Source organism: Mytilus californianus, unplaced genomic scaffold, assembly GCF_021869535.1.
Source record: "Mytilus californianus isolate M0D057914Y unplaced genomic scaffold, xbMytCali1.0.p SCAF_6, whole genome shotgun sequence".
Lineage (NCBI taxonomy): Eukaryota > Metazoa > Mollusca > Bivalvia > Mytilida > Mytilidae > Mytilus > Mytilus californianus.
This window is the reverse complement of record NW_026262712.1, coordinates 77,339,838-77,361,131: the sequence shown is the minus strand read 5'-3', so window position 1 is coordinate 77,361,131 and position 21,294 is coordinate 77,339,838. Positions and strand designations below refer to the sequence as shown.

At 30.5% G+C, this 21,294-nt stretch overlaps 1 protein-coding gene across 1 annotated transcript; it reads left to right on the top strand.

Moving 5' to 3' along the window:
- Window positions 1-8,417: 8,417 nt before the first annotated feature.
- Window positions 8,418-19,613, top strand: LOC127706622 (uncharacterized). The gene is made up of 10 exons (XM_052211279.1): window positions 8,418-8,515; window positions 9,355-9,518; window positions 9,823-9,999; window positions 10,884-11,136; window positions 12,320-12,483; window positions 13,034-13,207; window positions 13,914-14,169; window positions 14,890-15,063; window positions 16,920-17,089; window positions 19,441-19,613. The coding sequence occupies exons 1-10, from the start codon at window positions 8,418-8,420 to the stop codon at window positions 19,611-19,613; spliced, it is 1,803 nt and encodes a 600-aa protein (XP_052067239.1).
- The last annotated feature ends 1,681 nt before the right edge of the window (window positions 19,614-21,294 follow it).

Sequence of the window (21,294 nt, the reverse complement as noted above, 5' to 3'; positions counted from 1 at the left end):
TGATAGACTGACTTACTTAGTATGGGATACATTTTTCTTTTAAATATTTGTCGAATGTTATGAAACTTAGACAGAAACCAATCTTCATGATCACAAAATTGCATCTGACTCACTTTTTACATTTAACATTACAGTGTTACACTGAAAGCAGCAATCGTAGACGAGATGCAAGGTTCTGGGGAACTCTTTGCGAATGTTTTAGATAGTTTTGATAATTTTTGTGGCATATCTTGAAATAGACAGCCACTGTAAATAACAAAAACGAGAAGCAATAGAACATATAAAGATACTTACATGATTTAAACTATTTATTAACTACATTTGTTATCGTCCGAATTTGTTTAAGTTAAATGTGAATTAAATTACAGCTTTACAAAGATCTAACATTAGCGTACTTGATAGAAACTGACTATTTTCAGAGTAATTGTCCTTTTGTTTCTAGATCTACTGCCCTTCAACAACTAAACTAATTTCATTCGAAGTGATATGGGAAATCGTTTTGCAATTTTTTCAGATTTTAGAATTATTATATTGTTGTGAAATCAAAATTAAAGTTGGAAACTCTTACAAGGGGTAACATTCTCAGAAAGACTAGGTCAACTGGTAAATCATTAAATATGATTTGTTTATTCTGAGTTCTACATGTTTTATCTAAATATCAATTTGCAAAGATTTACCAGATGTGTGTTCCAGCTACCTGGTGCTTACTTTTGTGTGTGTGTGTGTGTTTTTTTTTTTTTTTTATTTTAATTATAATTGCAATTCATTTTACAAAATATTCATGGATATTTTTTTAATGATTTATTTGATAAACACACATTTCTTACAGCTGTTTACAAGTTTAGAACCACCATCTTATATCTATTTTGATGTAAACTTTTAGTAACTTATTTTTACAGAATGCAGTTCAAAAGTTGAGTTGCCAATTCTACCAAAAGAAGTTGTATGTCATCTTGATTCTACATGTAATGGGATAAACTGCTGTATGGAAGTAAAACTATTGCAGAAAAATATAAATGTTTTCATTGATATAGATTCCTGTAACTATCGTGTCAGTATTGGTATAGAGAAATATCAGTTCCAATTTTCTTTTGGAGATTTTCAGTTTGGTGTTCAGCAAAATATTCACATTTCAAAGGTCATTGAAATAATGTAAGTTTTAATTAGGTCTTTTTATTATTTTTACATAATAAAAATGTATAATTTTGTTTTTTAATACGAGTTTGTTCAATTCATTTCAAAAATTTTGTACATAGACCTGGAAATATCAAAATGGAAATACAAAATTAGAAGTATATACAACCACTTACATGATATATTGTACATTGGACAAAAAAAAAATACAATTTTTAAATTTTCAAAGCATTATTTAATTCAAGATGCACTAAAAAGGGGTTTATTTGATTAGTCAGTTTCACATATATTTAAATTTGAAGTCTCTTCACTATGAGGATTTTTGATGAGACACTTTGTATAAGACAGGCAAAAACATTGGCATATTAAAAAGTGATCTGATCATCTGAGAGAGAAAAAAAACAATAAGATACAAAACTTCATGTCTATAAAAGTAATTAAAAATAAAATGCAATTGATGAATGTTTCTATTTCAGTTACAAAGTTACAGATTTTCCTGGAGAATCAGTTTATTTTATTGATTTCAAGATAAAGATTTGTTTCAACGACAAAGGACACTGTGTGATAGATGCAGATGTATTTTATAATGCTAAAGTTCCAAAGAAAAGGTGTGACTGGAGCAGAGGATATAAAGATATAGGTATAATTGCATATACAGTTAAATTATACATTGATTGTTTAAGAGTAGATAATCAAACTGACTTACAACTATTGCAATTTAAAATGATAGTCTGTTGTAAGTTCAACTCCTCCTTACTGCTAAATGGATATGAATAAAACTTCACACAGCTGTAGACGAACACTACCTGAGAATGTGTATGAAGGATTATAATCTAGGTCCCACATGTTAAAGAAAAAGATTTATAGAACTTTATATTTTCAATTTTGCAATATGCATGAAGGATAAAATTGCATGTTATAATATAATACAAGCTTAAGGCTTGATAATCAAAGTTGGATGAGTACATTCACGGTTCTAGTTCCTTTTTTTAGCATAAAGAGGGCATTTTTTTTATTTCTATAGGCTTCTTTACCTTTAGTGTCGATTGGATGGGTATCGCCATTTGGATTGTAAAGAAGCTGAAAATATCGGTCTTAAAATCTAATTGAATATGCAATTAATTTGTAAGAATTTTCATCCAAATACAAAGAACAATATGTAATTCATCTTCATATATCGACTGATAAATCAGAATAGAGGAATTGAAGCAATAACAGGTGTATAGCTTAATTCAGGTGACAGCTTCGTTGAATTACAAAAGAGTTTCAACACCTGAAATAAAATGTACTTAAAAATTAAAATTGACAGTCGTTAGAAAACTGTTTAGCATGTGTATTCTTTATTCTGTAAAACACGCAATTCAAAATTACAGATTGGTCGTTGGAAAACTGGTACAAGGACCAAGGAATAGGATTGACGAGGAAGTTATCATCGGAAACTACTTTACTTTTGCTCGATAAACTGGGGATAGCAGAATTCTTACTGGACGATCAGTGTGATAGACATGACCATTTCTCAGTGTATGCTTCACAATTTGAAGGATGGACAACAAGTAAGGACAAACTGTAGATTTATTTTTATGATGGATAAAAATAGATTGTTAAATGGGAAAATCAAGAAAAAAAATCAAAAAATGATTTTGGTACCTTTTGTATAAATAAATATAAATTCAATAATGTGAACGTTTTATTCTGTAAAATACGTGAACAAAATGTATTTCGAATCTGACTATTGAACCAGCATGACTTACCGTTGGTCGTCGAGCAGTATCGCAATGATTCGCAGAAATAATACATAAAACTGATTCCTCCTTTCCATTACGGACGTCGATTTAATTCATGAAATCATTGATTGACAAAAATAAAAGATCGATACATGTCACCTAAATCTTTTCTTCCGAGATGACAGGCTATAACGGGGTTTTGAATCTCCCATCTTCATTTCGTCGTCTAAATTCTATCAACTACACCATTGATAACATGTGCCAATATGAGTAGTCAGATTTTGAAAAATTATTGTTACATTTTCATTAAATATTTGAGAAGGGGAAATGTTTTAAATGTAAACTATTTGTTTCCTATTATTTTCTCTGTGTGTTACAACAGGATCAATTGGGTCTGCGTTTGGAATGACAATAAATTGCTTCTTTATTCATAATACAGAAATTCGTTGTTATGACTTAAAATATTTTCTTGTGTTGATACAGTGAAAATGGTTAAACTCCGAAATGTAGTAAAAAAGAAAATTTGATTACGAAAAAAGCTAAGGTTATCTATACCTAGGGTAGAAAATCCTTAGTATTTCGAAAAATTCAAAACTTTGTTTACAGTTTATTTATGATTATGGCAATATCAATGATAATTCATGTCAACTCAGAAGTGCTGACTACTGGGCTGGTGAAATCCTCTCCCAGCAGTAGCATAGACAAAGTGGTTGTAAATAAACGCATCATAGACTAAAGATAAGTGTGCGTGTTTTTTTCTTGATATTTCCTTAATTGTCATATAATGCAGTTCAACACCATTCGTATACATCCTTGGCTTTGAGTGTTCCTGATGAATGTCAATCAGGATCAGCGCTTAAGATTCATGAAATTTATAAAGTGTTGCATTGTTTTCATGTTTTTCAGGTTTTTTCGTAAACTGACGTGTTAGTGCTTTTTCAGGGGAGGACGTGCGACCATTGAAAAAAAATCGATACGTACATAATACAAAAACTGTTCATTTGTAATTCTGAAGATTTTTAATGTAAAATCAAAATTCGATTTGCGTAAAACTATAGAACAATTAAAATCAATCAGGCAAAGCGCATCTTTTAAGCGTAGTTTTAAGTCTCCTCATAAAGATACATATTCGCGTATACGTATTATCCCATAAAATCTATCATCATACAACACATACACGTGTTATTTTAATTATTTCAAAGTTGGATTCAGGAAAAGTTCCACGACTCGCAATATCATCATTGCCTCCAACATCCATTTGAATTGTTGACTTGATTTGAAATCAGCCCAGGTAAGTTCCACACATTCAGATGAAATCATCGATGCATTTAACATTGTTTAAGTAAAGTTTCTTTTAAGATTTTTTTACAAATAATAGGGTGTTAATCACATGCCCTGTTGGCACAGCTCTTTTTTACCGCTATATCTACATATATAAATAACTCTGTATATTTTGTTTAAGATTGCAGATCAAGATCAGTAGAGTTATTACCCTTGGATGATTCTGTGATAACATGTTACCTTGACAAAACATGTTTAAGTTTACAGTGCTGTAGGGAATCAGATTTCATAGGCAGATCATTTTATGTCAGAATAGACATTGACCCTTGTAGCTACATCATGACCTTTCAAATAGAAAAACTTATCATCAATACAACATTAAACGATTATGAATGGGGGAGATGGAGCCACGTGGATCTGTATGGTGTCTTTAGATTGAGGTAAATATTATGAGTATAGGCGTAGACCAAATTAAAAACAAATATGAAAGGCTTTAATTGGTTTCAATTATATGCACTCAAATATGTATAAAAAAGAGATCCGTAGATTTTGAAATATTTAAGTACACCTGTAACAAAAGGCTAGTTAACCAATTTTGATCTGAAACGGTAATTTTGATCTTTTAACATCTGAAAGTCTGAACAATAAATCATTCAGTCATGTTCAGTCTTTCGTTCAATTTTCAGACTTGTACAATGTGGTAAATTCTGTACTGTTCAGATAATTCCCTTGCAGTCAGTTCATTACGATTCAATAGCTTTTCAGACAATTCAGCATAATGTTGATGTGTACAGGCAAATGGCAACTACTGAAACGTCTGAACATAGATTGAACAGATTTTAATTGAGTGGAAGCGAATTGTCTGAACAGTACTGTATTTACCGCAGTGTATAGGTCTGAATATGGGCTAGAAGACTAAAAATTATTTAATGATATATTGTTTATTTTTTCAAGAGCTGTTAAGATCAAACTGGTCGTTTAAGATCGAAATTTGTTTACAAATGATGGCTAGTATGAGGTCATTCATATTAACCTTATGAAAATGAAGAATTATAATTGTGTATTTTTGTTTCTTCAGTCTCCTTTGGAAATTTCACCACTTCATTGGCTAGTCCAAAGAAAGCTTGGTCAGAATCATATTTAAAGTTTCATTTTAAGTGATATGTGTGGTAATCTTGCTGTTCATTCAACATAGATGCTGCCAAATATGAATTTTAAAGATATAGGTATGATGAAGTTTTCTTGATCATAACAATTAAGAGGAGGCAATAGGATGGTTGCGCAATAGATCAAAGATGTTTAAAGATTATTATTTTTCAATAAGCTATCCGTAGATTTTGAAATATTTTAGTACACCTGACGTTATTTGGCATAAATAACAGCATTGTACAATTGACTTTAACATAAGCATTATGACATACAAGAAGATGAAAGGAACATTCCTGTACTCCTATGATAATTTGTGCATTATTTAGTTGTAATTCAATACCTATGATAAGGTAATACCTCACACAATCTGTTGAAATAAGTGGAGAAAATAAGGCAACGGCACAATTCTCTGTGATAGTTTTAAGTCCCGGTTATTGGCATTAAAGAATATGTATGTATGGAATAAGTTTGAAAAGATCAAATAAATCGCGAATTTCTTTTAAGGAAATTTAATGGATGTATTGAATGTTATTTTTATATAGGCTCAGATTAGTTGATCTATATGCAGACGAACATTATTTGATTTCATTAATCCTGAGTTTATGCTGGGAGCCTACTGAATGTGTAGATCATCATATTTTTACAAATGCCGTACTGCCTAAACCAACTTGTGACTGGAGTAATGATTTCAAAGTGAAAGGTAAGACCATTTAAAATTTGGAAATGATATATAATGTTGTAAATGTTTTGACACACAGTACAACATATATGTATTTTTTCTTTAACGAATACAATTATACATTGCCGTATAAATCTAGAGCATGTCATGAAGTCAAGATGTATTTCATATTATTTTCTCCTTATCAAAGATATTTAAATTAACTGGAGTTTTACATTTTAACCTAAATGATCAGGTGCAAAGTTTCAATGTTATTTTATGTGGTATGATGTCAAAAGGGACAAAGATATTAAAGGTCTCAAATAGTTATTTGCAGGTTCATTGCTTATTTTATTTTCCTACAGGCTTTTCACTACATCATTATATGAAAGAAAACGGTTTGACAGCGCTAACAGAACTTGACAAGTCTACAGTCTTGGAAAGACTTGGAATTTCTACATACTTAAAATCAACAGACTGTTCACAGATGTCCACAGCTCAAAAAAGACATGATGGTTTGATAAATAGTTAAGTGTGCTCGCAATAATGAAACAAATATGGTATTTAATTCACAAGGTTAAAAATAAAATGCGAACTTTTAATCACCACTTTGCGGCTATCTTCATCATTGTCCGTCATTCGACTTAAACTTAACCAAAGATCAACTCTTAAACTACAAATCTTTTCAAGCTTTATTTTACTTGATCCTAGGGATATGTAGTTTAAAGTTTGTGTGTTTTATTCCAATAAATTGACAAAAAGGCCACCATCAGTTAAATAGAAATTAAGGGTTAAGTGCATCAATTGTTTTGTTTCTTGAAAACCGTGATAAAAGAGAAAATCTGACAAAGCAAAAATAACTAGAATGTCATGGTCTACCTATTTGAACCAATTGCAAAATTATCAGATTTTTCACGAGCTTGATACAAAATTTGGAAAATTTGGTATTATTGCCAATGAGACAACATTCCAAAGGAGACTGAAGAAACAAAAGATACACAACTATAAGTCACCGTGATACCTTTAACGATGAATAAAACCAATAACGCATACAAACTATAAAAGGTCAAACATGACATATTTAAAACAATCAAAACAAGATAACTTACGGCATGATGTATGTACAAACAGTAATGAAAAACATATGACAATAACTGAATTACGGGTTCCTGGCTTGGGACAGGCACATACACAACTAAATAGAATTTAACATTTTTGCAGGCATCAATATCTCCCCTTACCTGTGTAATAGCACAACGTAAAACATAATATAAAAGTCAGTTGAAAAAGGCTCGACTCATGAAATCGACACAAAGTACGCAAAGTACTAAAGACTTGAGACTCAAAGTACCGATCTGAGAGTACTCGAAGTCACTGAAATCTAGTTCAACTAGTTTAAACCGAAAACATCTGATAAAACAAAATCATGTATCAAAGAATAGAAAAACAATCAGCACACATCCAATTGAATTACTGTTAAAATGTCGTAAACCGTCAAAGAAAAACTTGATCTTGTGCAATGCCAAAATATAAGAATCTACAGAATGTATGACTGTTTGCCTATGATCCAAAATATATGAAAGATAAGTGGAAATGTTTATACATGTACGCAAAGATGATCATAAATACAAGTTTATTAAATATCGAATCAATTGAATGACTCCTAAAGGAGTTACACACATAAAATGACATTTGTTGGCTATATTTTATCTACTACTCGAAAACTATAATAGATAGTAGAAACTGTAAGCAGCAAAAATATCAGCAATGCAACATCAACAAAAAGTCAATACCACAAATATTAATTGATGACTCCTTATGAAGTAACTGTACTTAATGACGATTTTGACCGTAACATGGGTGCAGACTAATCGAATAGTATGCCTGCCAGTAAAGAGCTTGTTAATGTTTAACTAATTAAAATGATAATCTTTTCGAGGACCATGTAACCAATAAACACAAAAAATGACGAAACAATGTGGCACTTTATAAGAGTTGTTACTTGAATGGCAATTTTGGACTAATCAAGTAGAAAATATAGAAAATTCCTCTATCAGGTAAAATAGAGTATGACACAAAATTCTTTGTGAGGCATTGCTTACAGTGTACTTGCAAAAAATGAGATAATTGAATTTACAAAGCATGACTACCGTGTAATATAATAAGGTTTATATGCAAATGAATACGTTTTCAAAGAATAAAATGTGAAACTGAAATTGGAAATATACATAACACACACTTTATTTTAATAGATAAGAGTTGTTGTGTTATTTATTTTATATATTGTATGCGGAAAATTCTATGAAATTTCAGAGTGTCCTTCAGAAGTCAATTTATTTGAAAATATTTCATCATTTGCTACATGCAGAATTCCAGTGAAATGTACTGCCATTGACTGCTGTTTAACATTGCCTTACTTTGGGAGGAAGTTTAACTTCTTCATAGATTTAGATATTTGTGACTTTAGACTTATGATTGGAGTAGAGAAGATCGCTTTGAACTATTCTCTGTTGGACTATGAATGGGGAAAGTTACAGAGTTTAAATGTATATGGTGTCTTTAATGTGAAGTAAGTTTTATGTTCCTAAACATTATGTACTGAAATATGAATATACTTAGCCTATCACAATTTGACATGCTAACCCATCAGTTGTATCATTTTACAAACACTACTTCTCTGATACTTTTTCCCCAAATGCCTTTATACTCAAAATTTTTTTTGACATCCGGTGTATTTAACCTTAATAAACTTATATGTTGATTTGACCATTTTAGCTAAGTTATCGGGTTTCAATCATTTATGTGCCTTGTAATAAAGCTTTGAGAATGCTTTTCCTCTGATAACCTTCTTACCTGTTATTAAAAAAACCTAACAAACATAAACTAAAAAAAAATCTTTGCAAGGCACTCATTGTCTGTTTTGAGTGTTAATTTTCTTTTTGAAAAGCAAAATATAAACGAAGTAAGTTTGTTGAATATGAAAGAGATAGAGAAACCCAGTAACTTTAGTTAAGAAAAAAACATTGAAAGACCCCTGTACGAATATATTACTCCAACAAGAAAAATAAATATAGTATTTCTTTGACCTTCCTTGTTTAAAACCCATTTAATGAATTGTATATTTTCTAACCTGTGTATTGTAACAAAAAAATTCTTTAAGACTATCTTCTTGGATTGCAAAAACAAATAAATACTTTTTTCGTAAAACTATTCTTTTTTTCAAAATGTGTCTTAATTATTGGTCAAAGTGCGTTATGGTTGCTTCTTACACAAACAAATTATTTATTTTTTAACAAGATGTAGTGAATAATGTTGTGTTTAAAATATACTATTTATTTCATCTTTATCAATGGTGCCCTAGGAGTTGATTTTTTGTTCTACATCGTTTGAGTCCATTGTTTTTTTCAGCTACACCATTGACGATTTCAGCAGTGAGAATGTTGTTGTATTTAGTGTAAATGTATCAGTCTGCTTTGAGTCACTTAAAAAATGTGAATTCAGTTTTACTGTGTTGAAAGAAGCAAGACTTGCAAAACCTTCCTGTGACTTTGATAAGACTTTTACAATAACAGGTAAGCTTTCTAATGAAATAAGACAAGTATACTTGCAGTTAATACAGATAATAATACTTAATTAAATACAATTAGTTCATTACTTAATATTATATAAAAAAAAATTAAGTGAGTAAAACTGTTCAATAATTGCTGATAAGCATGTTGAAATGAGTATGAAAAGAAAGTGAAATGTAATTGTTTATAAATATTTAGTTTTATAAGGTTATGTGACAAAATCAAATGTGTCAAGTAAACAGTATAGCTGTACGAGTGTAATTGTCTGCAATTAGAAAGGTAATATCTTTCAATATCTTATTTTCAGACTTTTCTTTGAGGTCATATTTAACTGAAATTGGTTTAGATGGATCTACCTCACTATTACCAGCACACCAAATATCAGAATTATTGCATTACCTAGATATAGCTCAGTTCTTACTTCAAGACCAGTGTAATCAGCAGGAACTACCATTTGCTCCAAGCAAAAATGGATGGAATAAAGGTGATGTACAATATACACACAAAATTAAAAGTGAAATGCCTAATAGTTGTGCATGTGATTATTAGGGAATTGATTATTTAGCATATTGTCTTCATGGGATTGGCCAAACTCTTTGCATAAGCGATGAATAGTTTTTAAAATCTACCCAAATGAAGGTTTTAATTTTTACAGATTTTTTTACCTTTAAACATTGTATTTTGAATATTTGATGACAACAAATTTGTCTTAGTCCTCTTACTCTATTTGGCAAGTAACTGGTTATCATGCACTATGTTTACAAATTTTAGTAGTTCAAAATCTGTACACAATCATAGTCAAACTAAAGAGCCAATTAGAAAGCAAGGAACATGAGGAAAGAAAACATGTAGAAAGCATTTATTTAATCGAATACTTGATTTTGCGGATACTTTTTTGCACATACAAATTCAGGAGAATGGGTTCAGTAATAAATTCACAGTATAGTGTAATAGATGCTTATTTCTTCCCTCTTTGCATCACAATATGCAAGACATAAGAGGAATATTCGGTGCCGGCGTTAGCATTTTGTATACAGTTTCATATTGCAGCAGATGAAAGAGATGAAGTTCCTTATCTTGCATACAGATGCATCAATTGTCTGAAGTTTCCACAATTCTACAATAAGTAATTTGTCAGCTTTATTATTGTTATGGGTTCTGACATTGACCGCATTTTTATGGTCTATGGTATGCCGTTTTATACAAACCACCCCCACTCCTATTTATCTGTAATGATTTTGTTTTTCAATTGAAAGCATTACTCTTGATCGATCTCTGTGTTCTCAGTCATAGCTTACTTCGAGAAAGGCCTCCTTTTTACCAAATATAGAAAGTTCAAGGGAGACAATGTATATTTTCCTTTTACAGGATGCCCGAAACAGTTGAGTCTTCCACCACTTGACAACACAACCAGATGTCATTTACATGATTTTTGTACTGGTGTTACGTGTTGTACAGATGTCAGAATACTTGACAGGACTGTAACAACTTACTTCAAGTTAGATCCTTGTAACTGGAAACTTTTTATTGGGATAGAGAGAATGACTCATACTATAAATCTTTTAGACTACAAGTTTGGCAAGTCAGAACATTTCAAGTTACATGGTCTTATTCACCTTGAGTAAGTATTTATAGATAAAATAATATTTTATGATTCATTCCCTATGACAAGTGAATAGGATCATAACTTAATTATTTTAGGTCGTTTGGTCTTCTGGAATAAAACTGCTGCCCTTCCTTTTTCCCATTGTGCTTTTATATATTAGCTGTTTGGAATATATAATTAGGGTTTGCAGCCGAACTACGGCGGTTTACGTTTAATTTTCCCCCACGCAATAAAGTCGTGAAGTATACAAAGTGTTTAACCGTCAGTCCTGTTCTTGTCATCGCAACTCCTCTGAAACCACACCACAGGATTTCGTGAAACCTATTAGATAACTGGGACATACTATGTAGATGTGTATATCGACAGGAAATTATGATATGCATATTGACAAAAAATTAGAATTTAATGTTTTTTTCTAGGAGTAATGCCTCATTGAAATTGAAATTTAGACTTAAATATACATCTGCAACAGTTTGTCAGCGAAACTTCTCTGAAACCATACACCAATATTTCATGAAACTTTGTAGTTAATGAGTACATAATATGTAGATGTATATATCCACAAGAATGTTTATCAGTTTACTTCTGTAGGAGTTATGAATCTTTGAACTAAGGAATCTTTTTGAAATTTTTTTTTGTCCTGTGACAATGTAGGTGTGTAAGTTATGTGAGCGTGCTCTTAAAGGCTCTTCCCTATCAGAATGCATAGTTTAACAGCCCTGTGATCATCAATATATTTTATTTAAGTAATTACTACATGTTATTGGATATAATGCTGTATCATTACTTAGTTTACTTATTGAATTATAAATGAGCTAGGGTTGTATAATAAGAGTTATCAATCAAGTTTGTGTTCTGTTTAAGACTCTGATGTACTTAGTCTTATTGGTTGCAGTAAGTCTTATGTTTGAAATGATTAAAATGTGTGTTATGCTTTTGATATAGGTCACTTTCCACTATTACTCAAAAAAGTATAGAGAACAAAGATTGACAGTATGGAGAGCTAGCTCAAACTCATACTTATTTGCAGACAAAAAATAAAGTTAACATTTTGTATGCTTTTGAATTGACATTAGAGTGTATGCTTTAATATTTGCCATAATAATATATCAACTAAATGTTCTTTACTGAAATTTCATGTACTAGAATGACGAAATATCTTTATATTTATATCTATATATTTTTTTTTCATTTGTAGTTTTATCATTGAAGAATTTAAGATATCAAGAATGTACATGGTAAACTTAAATTTGAGTGTTTGCTTTGAAACACATTATCCTTGTGTTATACATGTGACTGTGTTGAGAAATACACAATTACCAAAGCGAATCTGTAACTGGAAGAGTGATTTTATTGATTCAGGTAAATTTTGAAATAGATTTATTCGAATATTGCACTAGATTTAAGTTGCAGCTATTCTGACAAAACGTCGGTTCACTTGGGTAGTAAAAGTGTATATATGGAATTAAAAATGTTTTGAAATTTTAACTTATGAATGAAAACTGAGCTATTTTTAGTTAAATTTGTTCAGACATTTTCTCTTTTAAATGTAAACGTACACTCTAAAGGGATTCATTTGTCCGATGAGTGATTTGGGTGCCTTTTAGATTTTAATTTTACATTAGCTTAAGCAAGTGAAAACAAATTAAATCAAGGCCGCAAATACATTTATTGTTCCTGTGTAAATATGATTTAATCCACATGCCATTAGGTTTTTCAGTCTTGATTGTTTCTACATTAGAAAATGCCTGTACCAAGTCAGGAATATGACAGTTGTTATCCATTTGCTTGATGTGTTTGAGCTTTTGATTTTGCCATTTGCTTAGGGACTTTCCGTTTAGAATTTTCCTCGGAGTTCGGTATTTTTGTATTTTATTTTTGACCAAAGGTTATTCAGATTGATTTTTTTCAGATTTTTCATACCGAACATTTTTACAAGAAAAAGGACTACCAGAAGATCAAACTCTAACTAACTATCATATGAAAGATTTGATGGAAGAATTAGGGATCAGTGAATTTCTGCAAGGACAAGAGTGTTATAAAAGTCAGAGATCATTGTCTTCATTAATGAATGGATGGGAAAATGGTATTTTATTCATTTTTAAACCTCCCCCTAAAAAAGAAGAAATGTATAGAGACTCTTTTCAATGTTCGAGAACTACATCATAAAAATAAGGAGATGTGGTATGATTGCCAATGAGAATACTATCCACTTACATATAAGTTCAAATGATGTAAATGTAAGCACTTAGAGTCACCAAACAGCCTTGAACGCTGAATTATACCCAGTTTATAGTATTTTGAATATTAAACAGAAGGGAAAGACAATCTCTGTTTTGTTCAATCAGCCTCCACAGTGTTTAACCAAAAGCCTGCAAACATTTGGAAAGTTTGTAATTACGTTTGACGATGGGCAACTTATCTTGTATAGATTAATTCAAAGAATTTTTGCAGGAGATTTTCTAGTGATATAATGAGTAGGTTTTTATAAGTATTCTTGATAGATTTCCTTTTTTGTAGCCAACTGTTCCTTTAACACAAAGCCTGCAAATTTTCTTGAATGCGTGTGTAAGCATTAAAGATTTACTTCCCACTTTGTTTACCCATTTAGAGAACTTTTGCTGTTTGTTAGAGTGATGAAACTATTAAAGTAAAATTTCAACAAACGTATTTTCAAGAATTTTTGAAGCTGTGTATCTGATTGACACGTATGAAATTTCAGTTTCTGCATGTATTTTCGATATATTAAATTGTTTGCTCCATTTCACGTCAATTGCATATCATTATTACAGAATGTAAAATACCAATGTCAAAGCTGCCTAAAAATCCAGAATTCGTTACGTGTAAAATTAGAGAATCCTGTACATCTTTAGAATGTTGTTTAATCGCTGGAAAACTTGGTAGATCATTTAAGCTATTTATAGAAATTGAACCATGTCTTTTCCAACTGAGATTAGGTATAGAAGAGATGACTTTTAGCCTGCTTTTATTTGAATTTGAATGGGGACAACCAGTTGAGGCCTGGTTGTTTGGTCTTGTGAGAATGAAGTAAGTAATTTTGAAAAAAAATGGTATTGTGCCAATATCTATCAACAGCTATTATCACAATTAATCTTAAGAAAAAAGCAATGACTAGTCCAAAAAATCAGCGCTTATTTAATTCTATGATTAGCTATCAATTTTCACCGAATTTAACAAAAAAGGCAAAAAGTAAAATCACAAAAATACTGAACTCCGAGGAAAATTCAAAAAGGAAAGTCGCCAATCAAATGGCAAAAACAAAAGTTCAAACACATCAAACGAATGAAATTTCAAATATTTTCGGGACTTTTTTTTGTTCTAATGAACAAAAATATCTAACATGAATATGTAGTGTGTGGAACCCTGTTCTATACTTTTCATAAATTTGAATTTAACTGAAATTAGGAGATTTTGCCGAATTTCAACCAAATCTCTAGTATTGGCCTATTTTGTGAGTAAATGCAATCTTCATTAGCAAAATTCTACTAAAATCTTTTCTATTTCACTTTCTAACATGTCAATTTATAGAATTGAAACACTTTTCTTCTTGAAATAATGAAATTGGATTTGAGCCAAATTATGTCTACTCTACTCCTTTATTAAATTTTTTTCAAAACTATTGATATTATAGAAGTTGCAATTTGTAATTCACATAGCTCAATATAAGCTATTGCCATTCCGAACATTGAACGGATGATAACATTGTCTTTTGTGTTTTCTTTGTTGAATTTAATGTTTGCCTTTTAGATTTACCTTTACTGACTTAAGTGCCGAAAATCAGTATTTGTTTGACCTTTCTGTAAGTGTATGTCTGGAAGCTGCGAAAACAGAACCGTGTTATATTGTTGTTAATATCCTGGAAAAATACAGACTACCAAAACCAAAATGTGATTGGAATACTAAAATTTCAGTAGCAAGTGAGTATAAATATCATATAAAAAATAAATAATACTACACTTACAAATGTACTAGAAGCGTACAAATGGAAATATGGTAAGAATGTTATTTTTTTCAAATGCCATGTTAAAGGTATTATACACTGTTTAGCTGAGTTAAAGTACCAGGTCTCACGTTTGAAAAACCATCAAGATTTGCAAATCTTCTAAAACTTTTTAAAAATCAGGATTTTTTTTTTTATTTAGGACAGATATTGAATTGTGTGATGTATGATTAATGTGTAATAGAATGGACTGTTCCTTTGAATTTTTGTGTGTATTTTTGCTGTGCCTGTACTGACTTCGTGTCATTAGTGCAAACCCCATAGTCTTTGTTTTTCTATTGAAATTCATCCAACACTTTTATTTTGCATAATTATTTTTCTTGTAAACTTGTAATTTTATATTAGCCATAAAAATTCTGTTGTTTTAGATTTTTCTTATGCTAAATGGTTGAGAGAAAAGACGGTAAAACCAACTAAAACCCTTGCACCTTACCTGACATCTAAACTGTTATTTGACATGAAGGTTGCTGCTTATTTGAAGGACACCACTTGTCATTTTAACATTCACATGGGAAATAAAACGTACAATGGATGGACCAATGGTAATTTATACATACTTTTTTAACGTGTGTAGCTTTATATTCTAAATTTTGGGCTTTAAATCCAGCAGCAAAAAAAGATTTCATTTTTATTTAGGGCAATACCATTTTAATGATATACACATACTTGTTTTGAATAAGACTGAAATGATGTGTCTGATACCCATCTTGCTGTCTCGGTTTGACGTATTGCATGGACTACCTGGCATCTATATTAGTCCATACTCATAAAAGATGAAAGCATCACTTTATAATTATCATCTATGATCACTGCAAGTATAACATGCACATAAGTAAGAAGTTTTATGAAGTATTAGATCAACAGATGTAATGATTAATGGAGAAAAATTGAACTAAGAATTATTTACGAAAAAATCATGGTACATATATCTTTAATTTTAGGCTTAGCTTAATCTTCTCATAGCTGTTGATTTCCTATGATGGACTTTACTTTCAGAATGTAGAGAAATTCTTCATCTGCCAAATTTACAAAGTAATATAAATTGTCATCTTGGTAGAAATTGTACTCAGTTGGATTGCTGTGTCCATGTTCCTCTACTGAACAGAACATTTACTTTCTATGTTTATATTGATCCATGTTATGAGACATTTATAGTTGGCATAGAGAAGCTGTTCAGAAAAGTCAAACTTTTATCTTATGACTTTGGGACCCAAGAACATTTTAATCTTTTAGGAATATTAAAACTTCGGTATGTATTTTCCTGTAATTTAAGTGTATTTAAAATTATTATAAAATGACAATAGTGTTTTGTCTTAAGAAGGTAAACAATATGTTTTATTATATTCTGATAATTTGGGAGGACTTGACACATTATGTTAAATTTTGTCTAAATAATGTATCAAATAAGGTGAATTTTGTAAAGATGATTTGAATGTAATGTTTATAGCTACTTTTGTAATATTGTTCTAAATTGAAATCCATTTGTAATCACATTATAGTAATAAGAATTCACATTTAACGATTTAAAAAAGGTCTAGAATATGAATTTGATTAAAAATGAAACAGATAAGATGAATGAGTTTTAAAAGAACATGGTGAACTATTATAATTCCCATACACATGCTATGGCTGTTCATCAAATTACTGTTAAAATATTTATTATACAAAACAATTACTTGATCTAAAAATGCTGACCACATTTCTTAATTACAGTAGAATAATTGTGTTCTTGTTAACCCCCTAAATGAAGCATCATGATTTTAATTATTTAATACAGATACAGTTTGTATGATTTCCAAAGTGAAGGAATATACATCATGAATTTAACATTTAGCTTTTGTTTGGATGATACATGTGACAGTGAAGATAGCTTTTCAGTGCCTGTGCTGGAAAATGTTAAACTTCCAAAACAAAAATGCCATTGGAGAGATAGTTACAGAGTTAAAGGTGAGGCTGAATTTGTTCTTAATCTCATTTTCATGATTAAGCGTGTGCTTAAAAAACTGTATTTTATTGTCAAGGAAAGAAAAAGGTATACTATAAAGCCACTTTTTTACATCTTACAAAGTTCTTGAATTGTGTGCAAATCTAAATCTGCATAAACACCCTCAATAGCCTAATTTTGAAATATTAGCATTAATATTTAGATTTGAACAACAGCTCAAACAATGTTTGCTTTAAAATGTATTTTACCCAGATGTTATTGTGTTTTAAATATATCTTTCAGGGTAAGGATGGTGCTTATATTTTTTTAGTCTAAAAACTATGTGTAGAACTCTTTGAAACCGTAAATTCCAAAACGATGTGCCAAATAAGGCAATAATACATATAAGGGTCAAATCAGGCAATTATATATATTGGTCAACTATGTTTGGTGTTTGCAATTGTTGCATGGTTTATCTGACCTTGACCTCATTTTCACAGTTCGTTTGCCAAAGTTTAAGCTTTCATGATTAGGTGTACTTTTCTGATACAGTAATAGATAGGTTAACTATAATTTATTTGTTGTAGGCAATGATTGCAAGATTTAACATCTGGCCTTGACCTCATTTACATGGTTTTATTGACCAAGGTTAAGATTTTTCATGGGTAATGTCTGCTTCTCGGATACTTTAAGCAAAATGGTCAACTATATTTAGTGTATGGAATGATTGCAAAGTCTACATTATAAAAATAAGGAGATGTGGTATGATTGCCAATGAAACAACTATCCACCAAAGTTCAAATAATGTGGATGTAAGCAATAATAGGCAACCGTACGGCCTTCAATAATGAGAAAAACCCATACCATATAGTCGGCTATACAAAGCCCCGACATGAAAAATATAAAACAATTCAATTGAGAAACTAACGGCCTAATTTATAATAAAACAATTTACGAAAAACAAATATGACATACATGAAGCAACGACAACCACTTAACTACAGGCTCCTGACTTGGAACAGGCACATGAAGAATGTGGCGGGTTAAACAAACCTAACAACTCAAAAGACGCTAACTACATATCTGAGACTACTCGCAGTTATTGACAGCTAGTTCAAAGCCAAAAACAACTAATAAAAAAACCATGTATCAAAGACTTAATTATCAATCAGTACACATCCAACATCCAATAAATTTAGTGTAAAGACGTTATTAACAGTCAGAGAAAACATGACCTTGTGCAATGCCAAAATATAGGGTTATACTTAGCTTGACGTATTTTTCATGGTGCATTAGTCACCATTACGATTTTTTGGTTAAGTCTTTTTCTCAGATACTATATTTAATATGTTAACTTTTGTTGGTGACTTAACTGATAGGTGGTGTACATGTCTGTCTTGGCGGTTCATCTGATATTTTTGTGCTTCGGGCGCATGAAATTTATAAAGCGTAGTTTTTATTTTTTTCATGGTTCATTGGTCAATATTATGTTTTGGTGGTTGGTTATGTTTCTCTTATACTATAAGCAATATGCTACATGTAACTATGGAAGCTGTATGGAATGATTGTAAGGTGTATATTTTTGCCTGGCTAGATTTATCTGACCTCGATCTCATTTAAATAGATCATTGATAATGTTAAGTTTATGTGATACTTGTAGTAAAACCTTTCCACATGAATACAATCATTAAATAGTGATCAGTGAAGAAGGTGAGACATTTCAGTGTATACACTCTTCATTGTTGTGTAGTTATCTCACATAAGATTTCATAACTATATTACCTAATCTTATGTTTGAACTTTGGATTCCGACATAAGAGCAGTGACATTCATACACCCCAAATATAAACATTTTGGATAAAGTTGACAAAATATTCTGAATTTCAACCTCACATACAATACAGTAGGTTTGACAACTTAATATTCAAGTTAATCGTATTATGGGTTATATAAAACATACTGCGAAATTATTTTTTTTTTGTAAACACACATTCTTTATCTTTCAGGGCTTTAAAAAACAAGTGACCTTGTTATTGAAATTGTTTGAGAATTAGAGTTTATCCCAACTATGATGTCTTAAAATGAACTGATGTGTTAATTATAAACAAGAAGGCATATTTCCTTTTTAATCGCTATGAAGTGCTTGGTCCTTTAATCCTTATGTTATTCAGTCGTTGAGAATATTTTTGGCTTTGATTTTAATTAAATCAATGTCAAAGCTCAAATTAAATCAATGTCAACGCTCATGACTTTTACTAAAAGTGACTGATTGATATACATATGTTTGAAAGCAAAATAATGCTCTCAGGATGTTTTGATAATAAGATTCACTTTTAGCAGGATGCTTATGATGTATTTGATTCTTGCTTTGTAGATTTTTCTTTAGGACAGTGGTCAAAAGAAAAGAATACGGAACAATCATCAGTACTTCCTGACTACTACATTTCTGAATTGTTGGAACAGTTAGGACTGACATATTATTTAATGGAAAAACAGTGCAGAGTAAATAATGAAACTAATGGATGGAAATCAGGTGATTCAATTTGAAATATAGCAACGTTTTGAAAGCTTAATAAATCTGCTGATTCACTTAACGCAATATCACAATCAGCTTGACTGTCTTGACTAATTTATTTGTCTAAAGTTTGAATTCATTTAAAAAATTAGTCTGTAGAATAAAAAAGTTTGTATGAAAATATCACAGAAAAGGAATGTTACTACCGCACATGTTATCTTAAGAACTGAGTTTAACAAGTATGCAACCGTTTTGGAACTTTAACCATTTTTTACGTATTAGAGTTTTTTTTTGTCATGTTTTGATGTATGGTTGACAATTTTGTGATAGGTTATTGAAGTTTGACATTTTTTTTTACCTTTTGTAGCATTGTGGCACTTTGTGAACACTACTGCTATGAGATTATATATATATATATCCAAAAACTTTCATACTTAAAAATATTGCTGGTCGTCATATTTATATACATGTATATGCACATATGATGTTGAAAATACTATACAGCATTTTGATTTTACTGTTTTTGCATGACTTCTTGGACTTTGACAGTTTTGGACTATTGTAACATAATGACAGTTTCTGAACTTCAATTCTCTGCGACCGTGTGTCAAAAGCTTTTATATTTCAATAGTAAATTGTTTCATCATGAGTAACACTATTTTCAATTAAATAAAATTTGATTGTAACATAATGACACTCTGAGACCTTATGTATTTCTCATTACCATGAGCCTTTTCTGATAATTCGGTCGGCAAACAATATAATTGTACATGCAAATACAGTATTATACACACATTTTCATATGGTAAAGATATGATTTTTTGAGAGAGAAAACATATTGTCCGATATTCAATAACATTCAATTAAATTTTTTCCCCTTGCCCAGTGATATTATGCCAACCGAGGATAATAAATGTAAAGTTTAAACCTGACGACCTCTCACTCCCCAATATTTAATAGAATAATAAGTTGTCTACCATGATAAATCCCTATTTCTTTAATTGTCAGTCCATCAACTTACGACCTGAAATTTTATGTGTCTTAAGTAGTAATAAAATCAGATGAGTACATGTAAACAGAATAGATATCTGTATACTTTATTTGAGTTATTTCATCTCAGTGATATATCAAACTTTGTACATTATTTTCATTTTGTTAGAATGTGCTGAACTAAAATTTCGAGGGACCATTAGGAAATACATGTTTGCCTTGAATATTTAATCCTATGCTATGGCAATTTTTCAGTCTTGCATATGACCATTGTTTCATTATAACTTGTATATCTCCAGTAGAGAAATCCTTAATGAATAATTAATAATTTATTGGTTCTATTGTTTTAAAGACTGTTTATCTGATGTAGTCCTTCCTGATCTATCACGATACCCGATAAGTTGTCAGCTATTGAACAACTGTACAGATGTGATGTGTTGCATAGATGTACCATTCATCAAAAGAACATTTCAAGTTTCATTTGGAGTTCACCAGGATGATCGGCTGTATTCTATTGGTATTGAAAAATTAAATTTTCGAATACCATTTCAACATTTTACATTTGGTAAGTAAGTAAAACAGTTCCAACAGATTACATTCAGTAATGCCACGCAAAATCGTTCGTCAGATTTTCTTCGTGTTACAAAATGTAACATACATGTATCTTTTTTATAACCAGCATCCAATGTTGGATACAAATTTACCCATCAAAAAAGTAAAAGT

Coding starts and splice junctions, on each gene's coding strand:
- LOC127706622 (XM_052211279.1), top strand. CDS start 8,418: ATGATTGGAGTAGAGAAGATCGCTTTGAACTATTCTCTGTTGGACTAT. Junction 10,000..10,883: donor CAAAAATGGATGGAATAAAG/GTGATGTACAAT, acceptor TTCCTTTTACAG/GATGCCCGAAACAGTTGAGT. Junction 17,090..19,440: donor AGATAGTTACAGAGTTAAAG/GTGAGGCTGAAT, acceptor CTTGCTTTGTAG/ATTTTTCTTTAGGACAGTGG.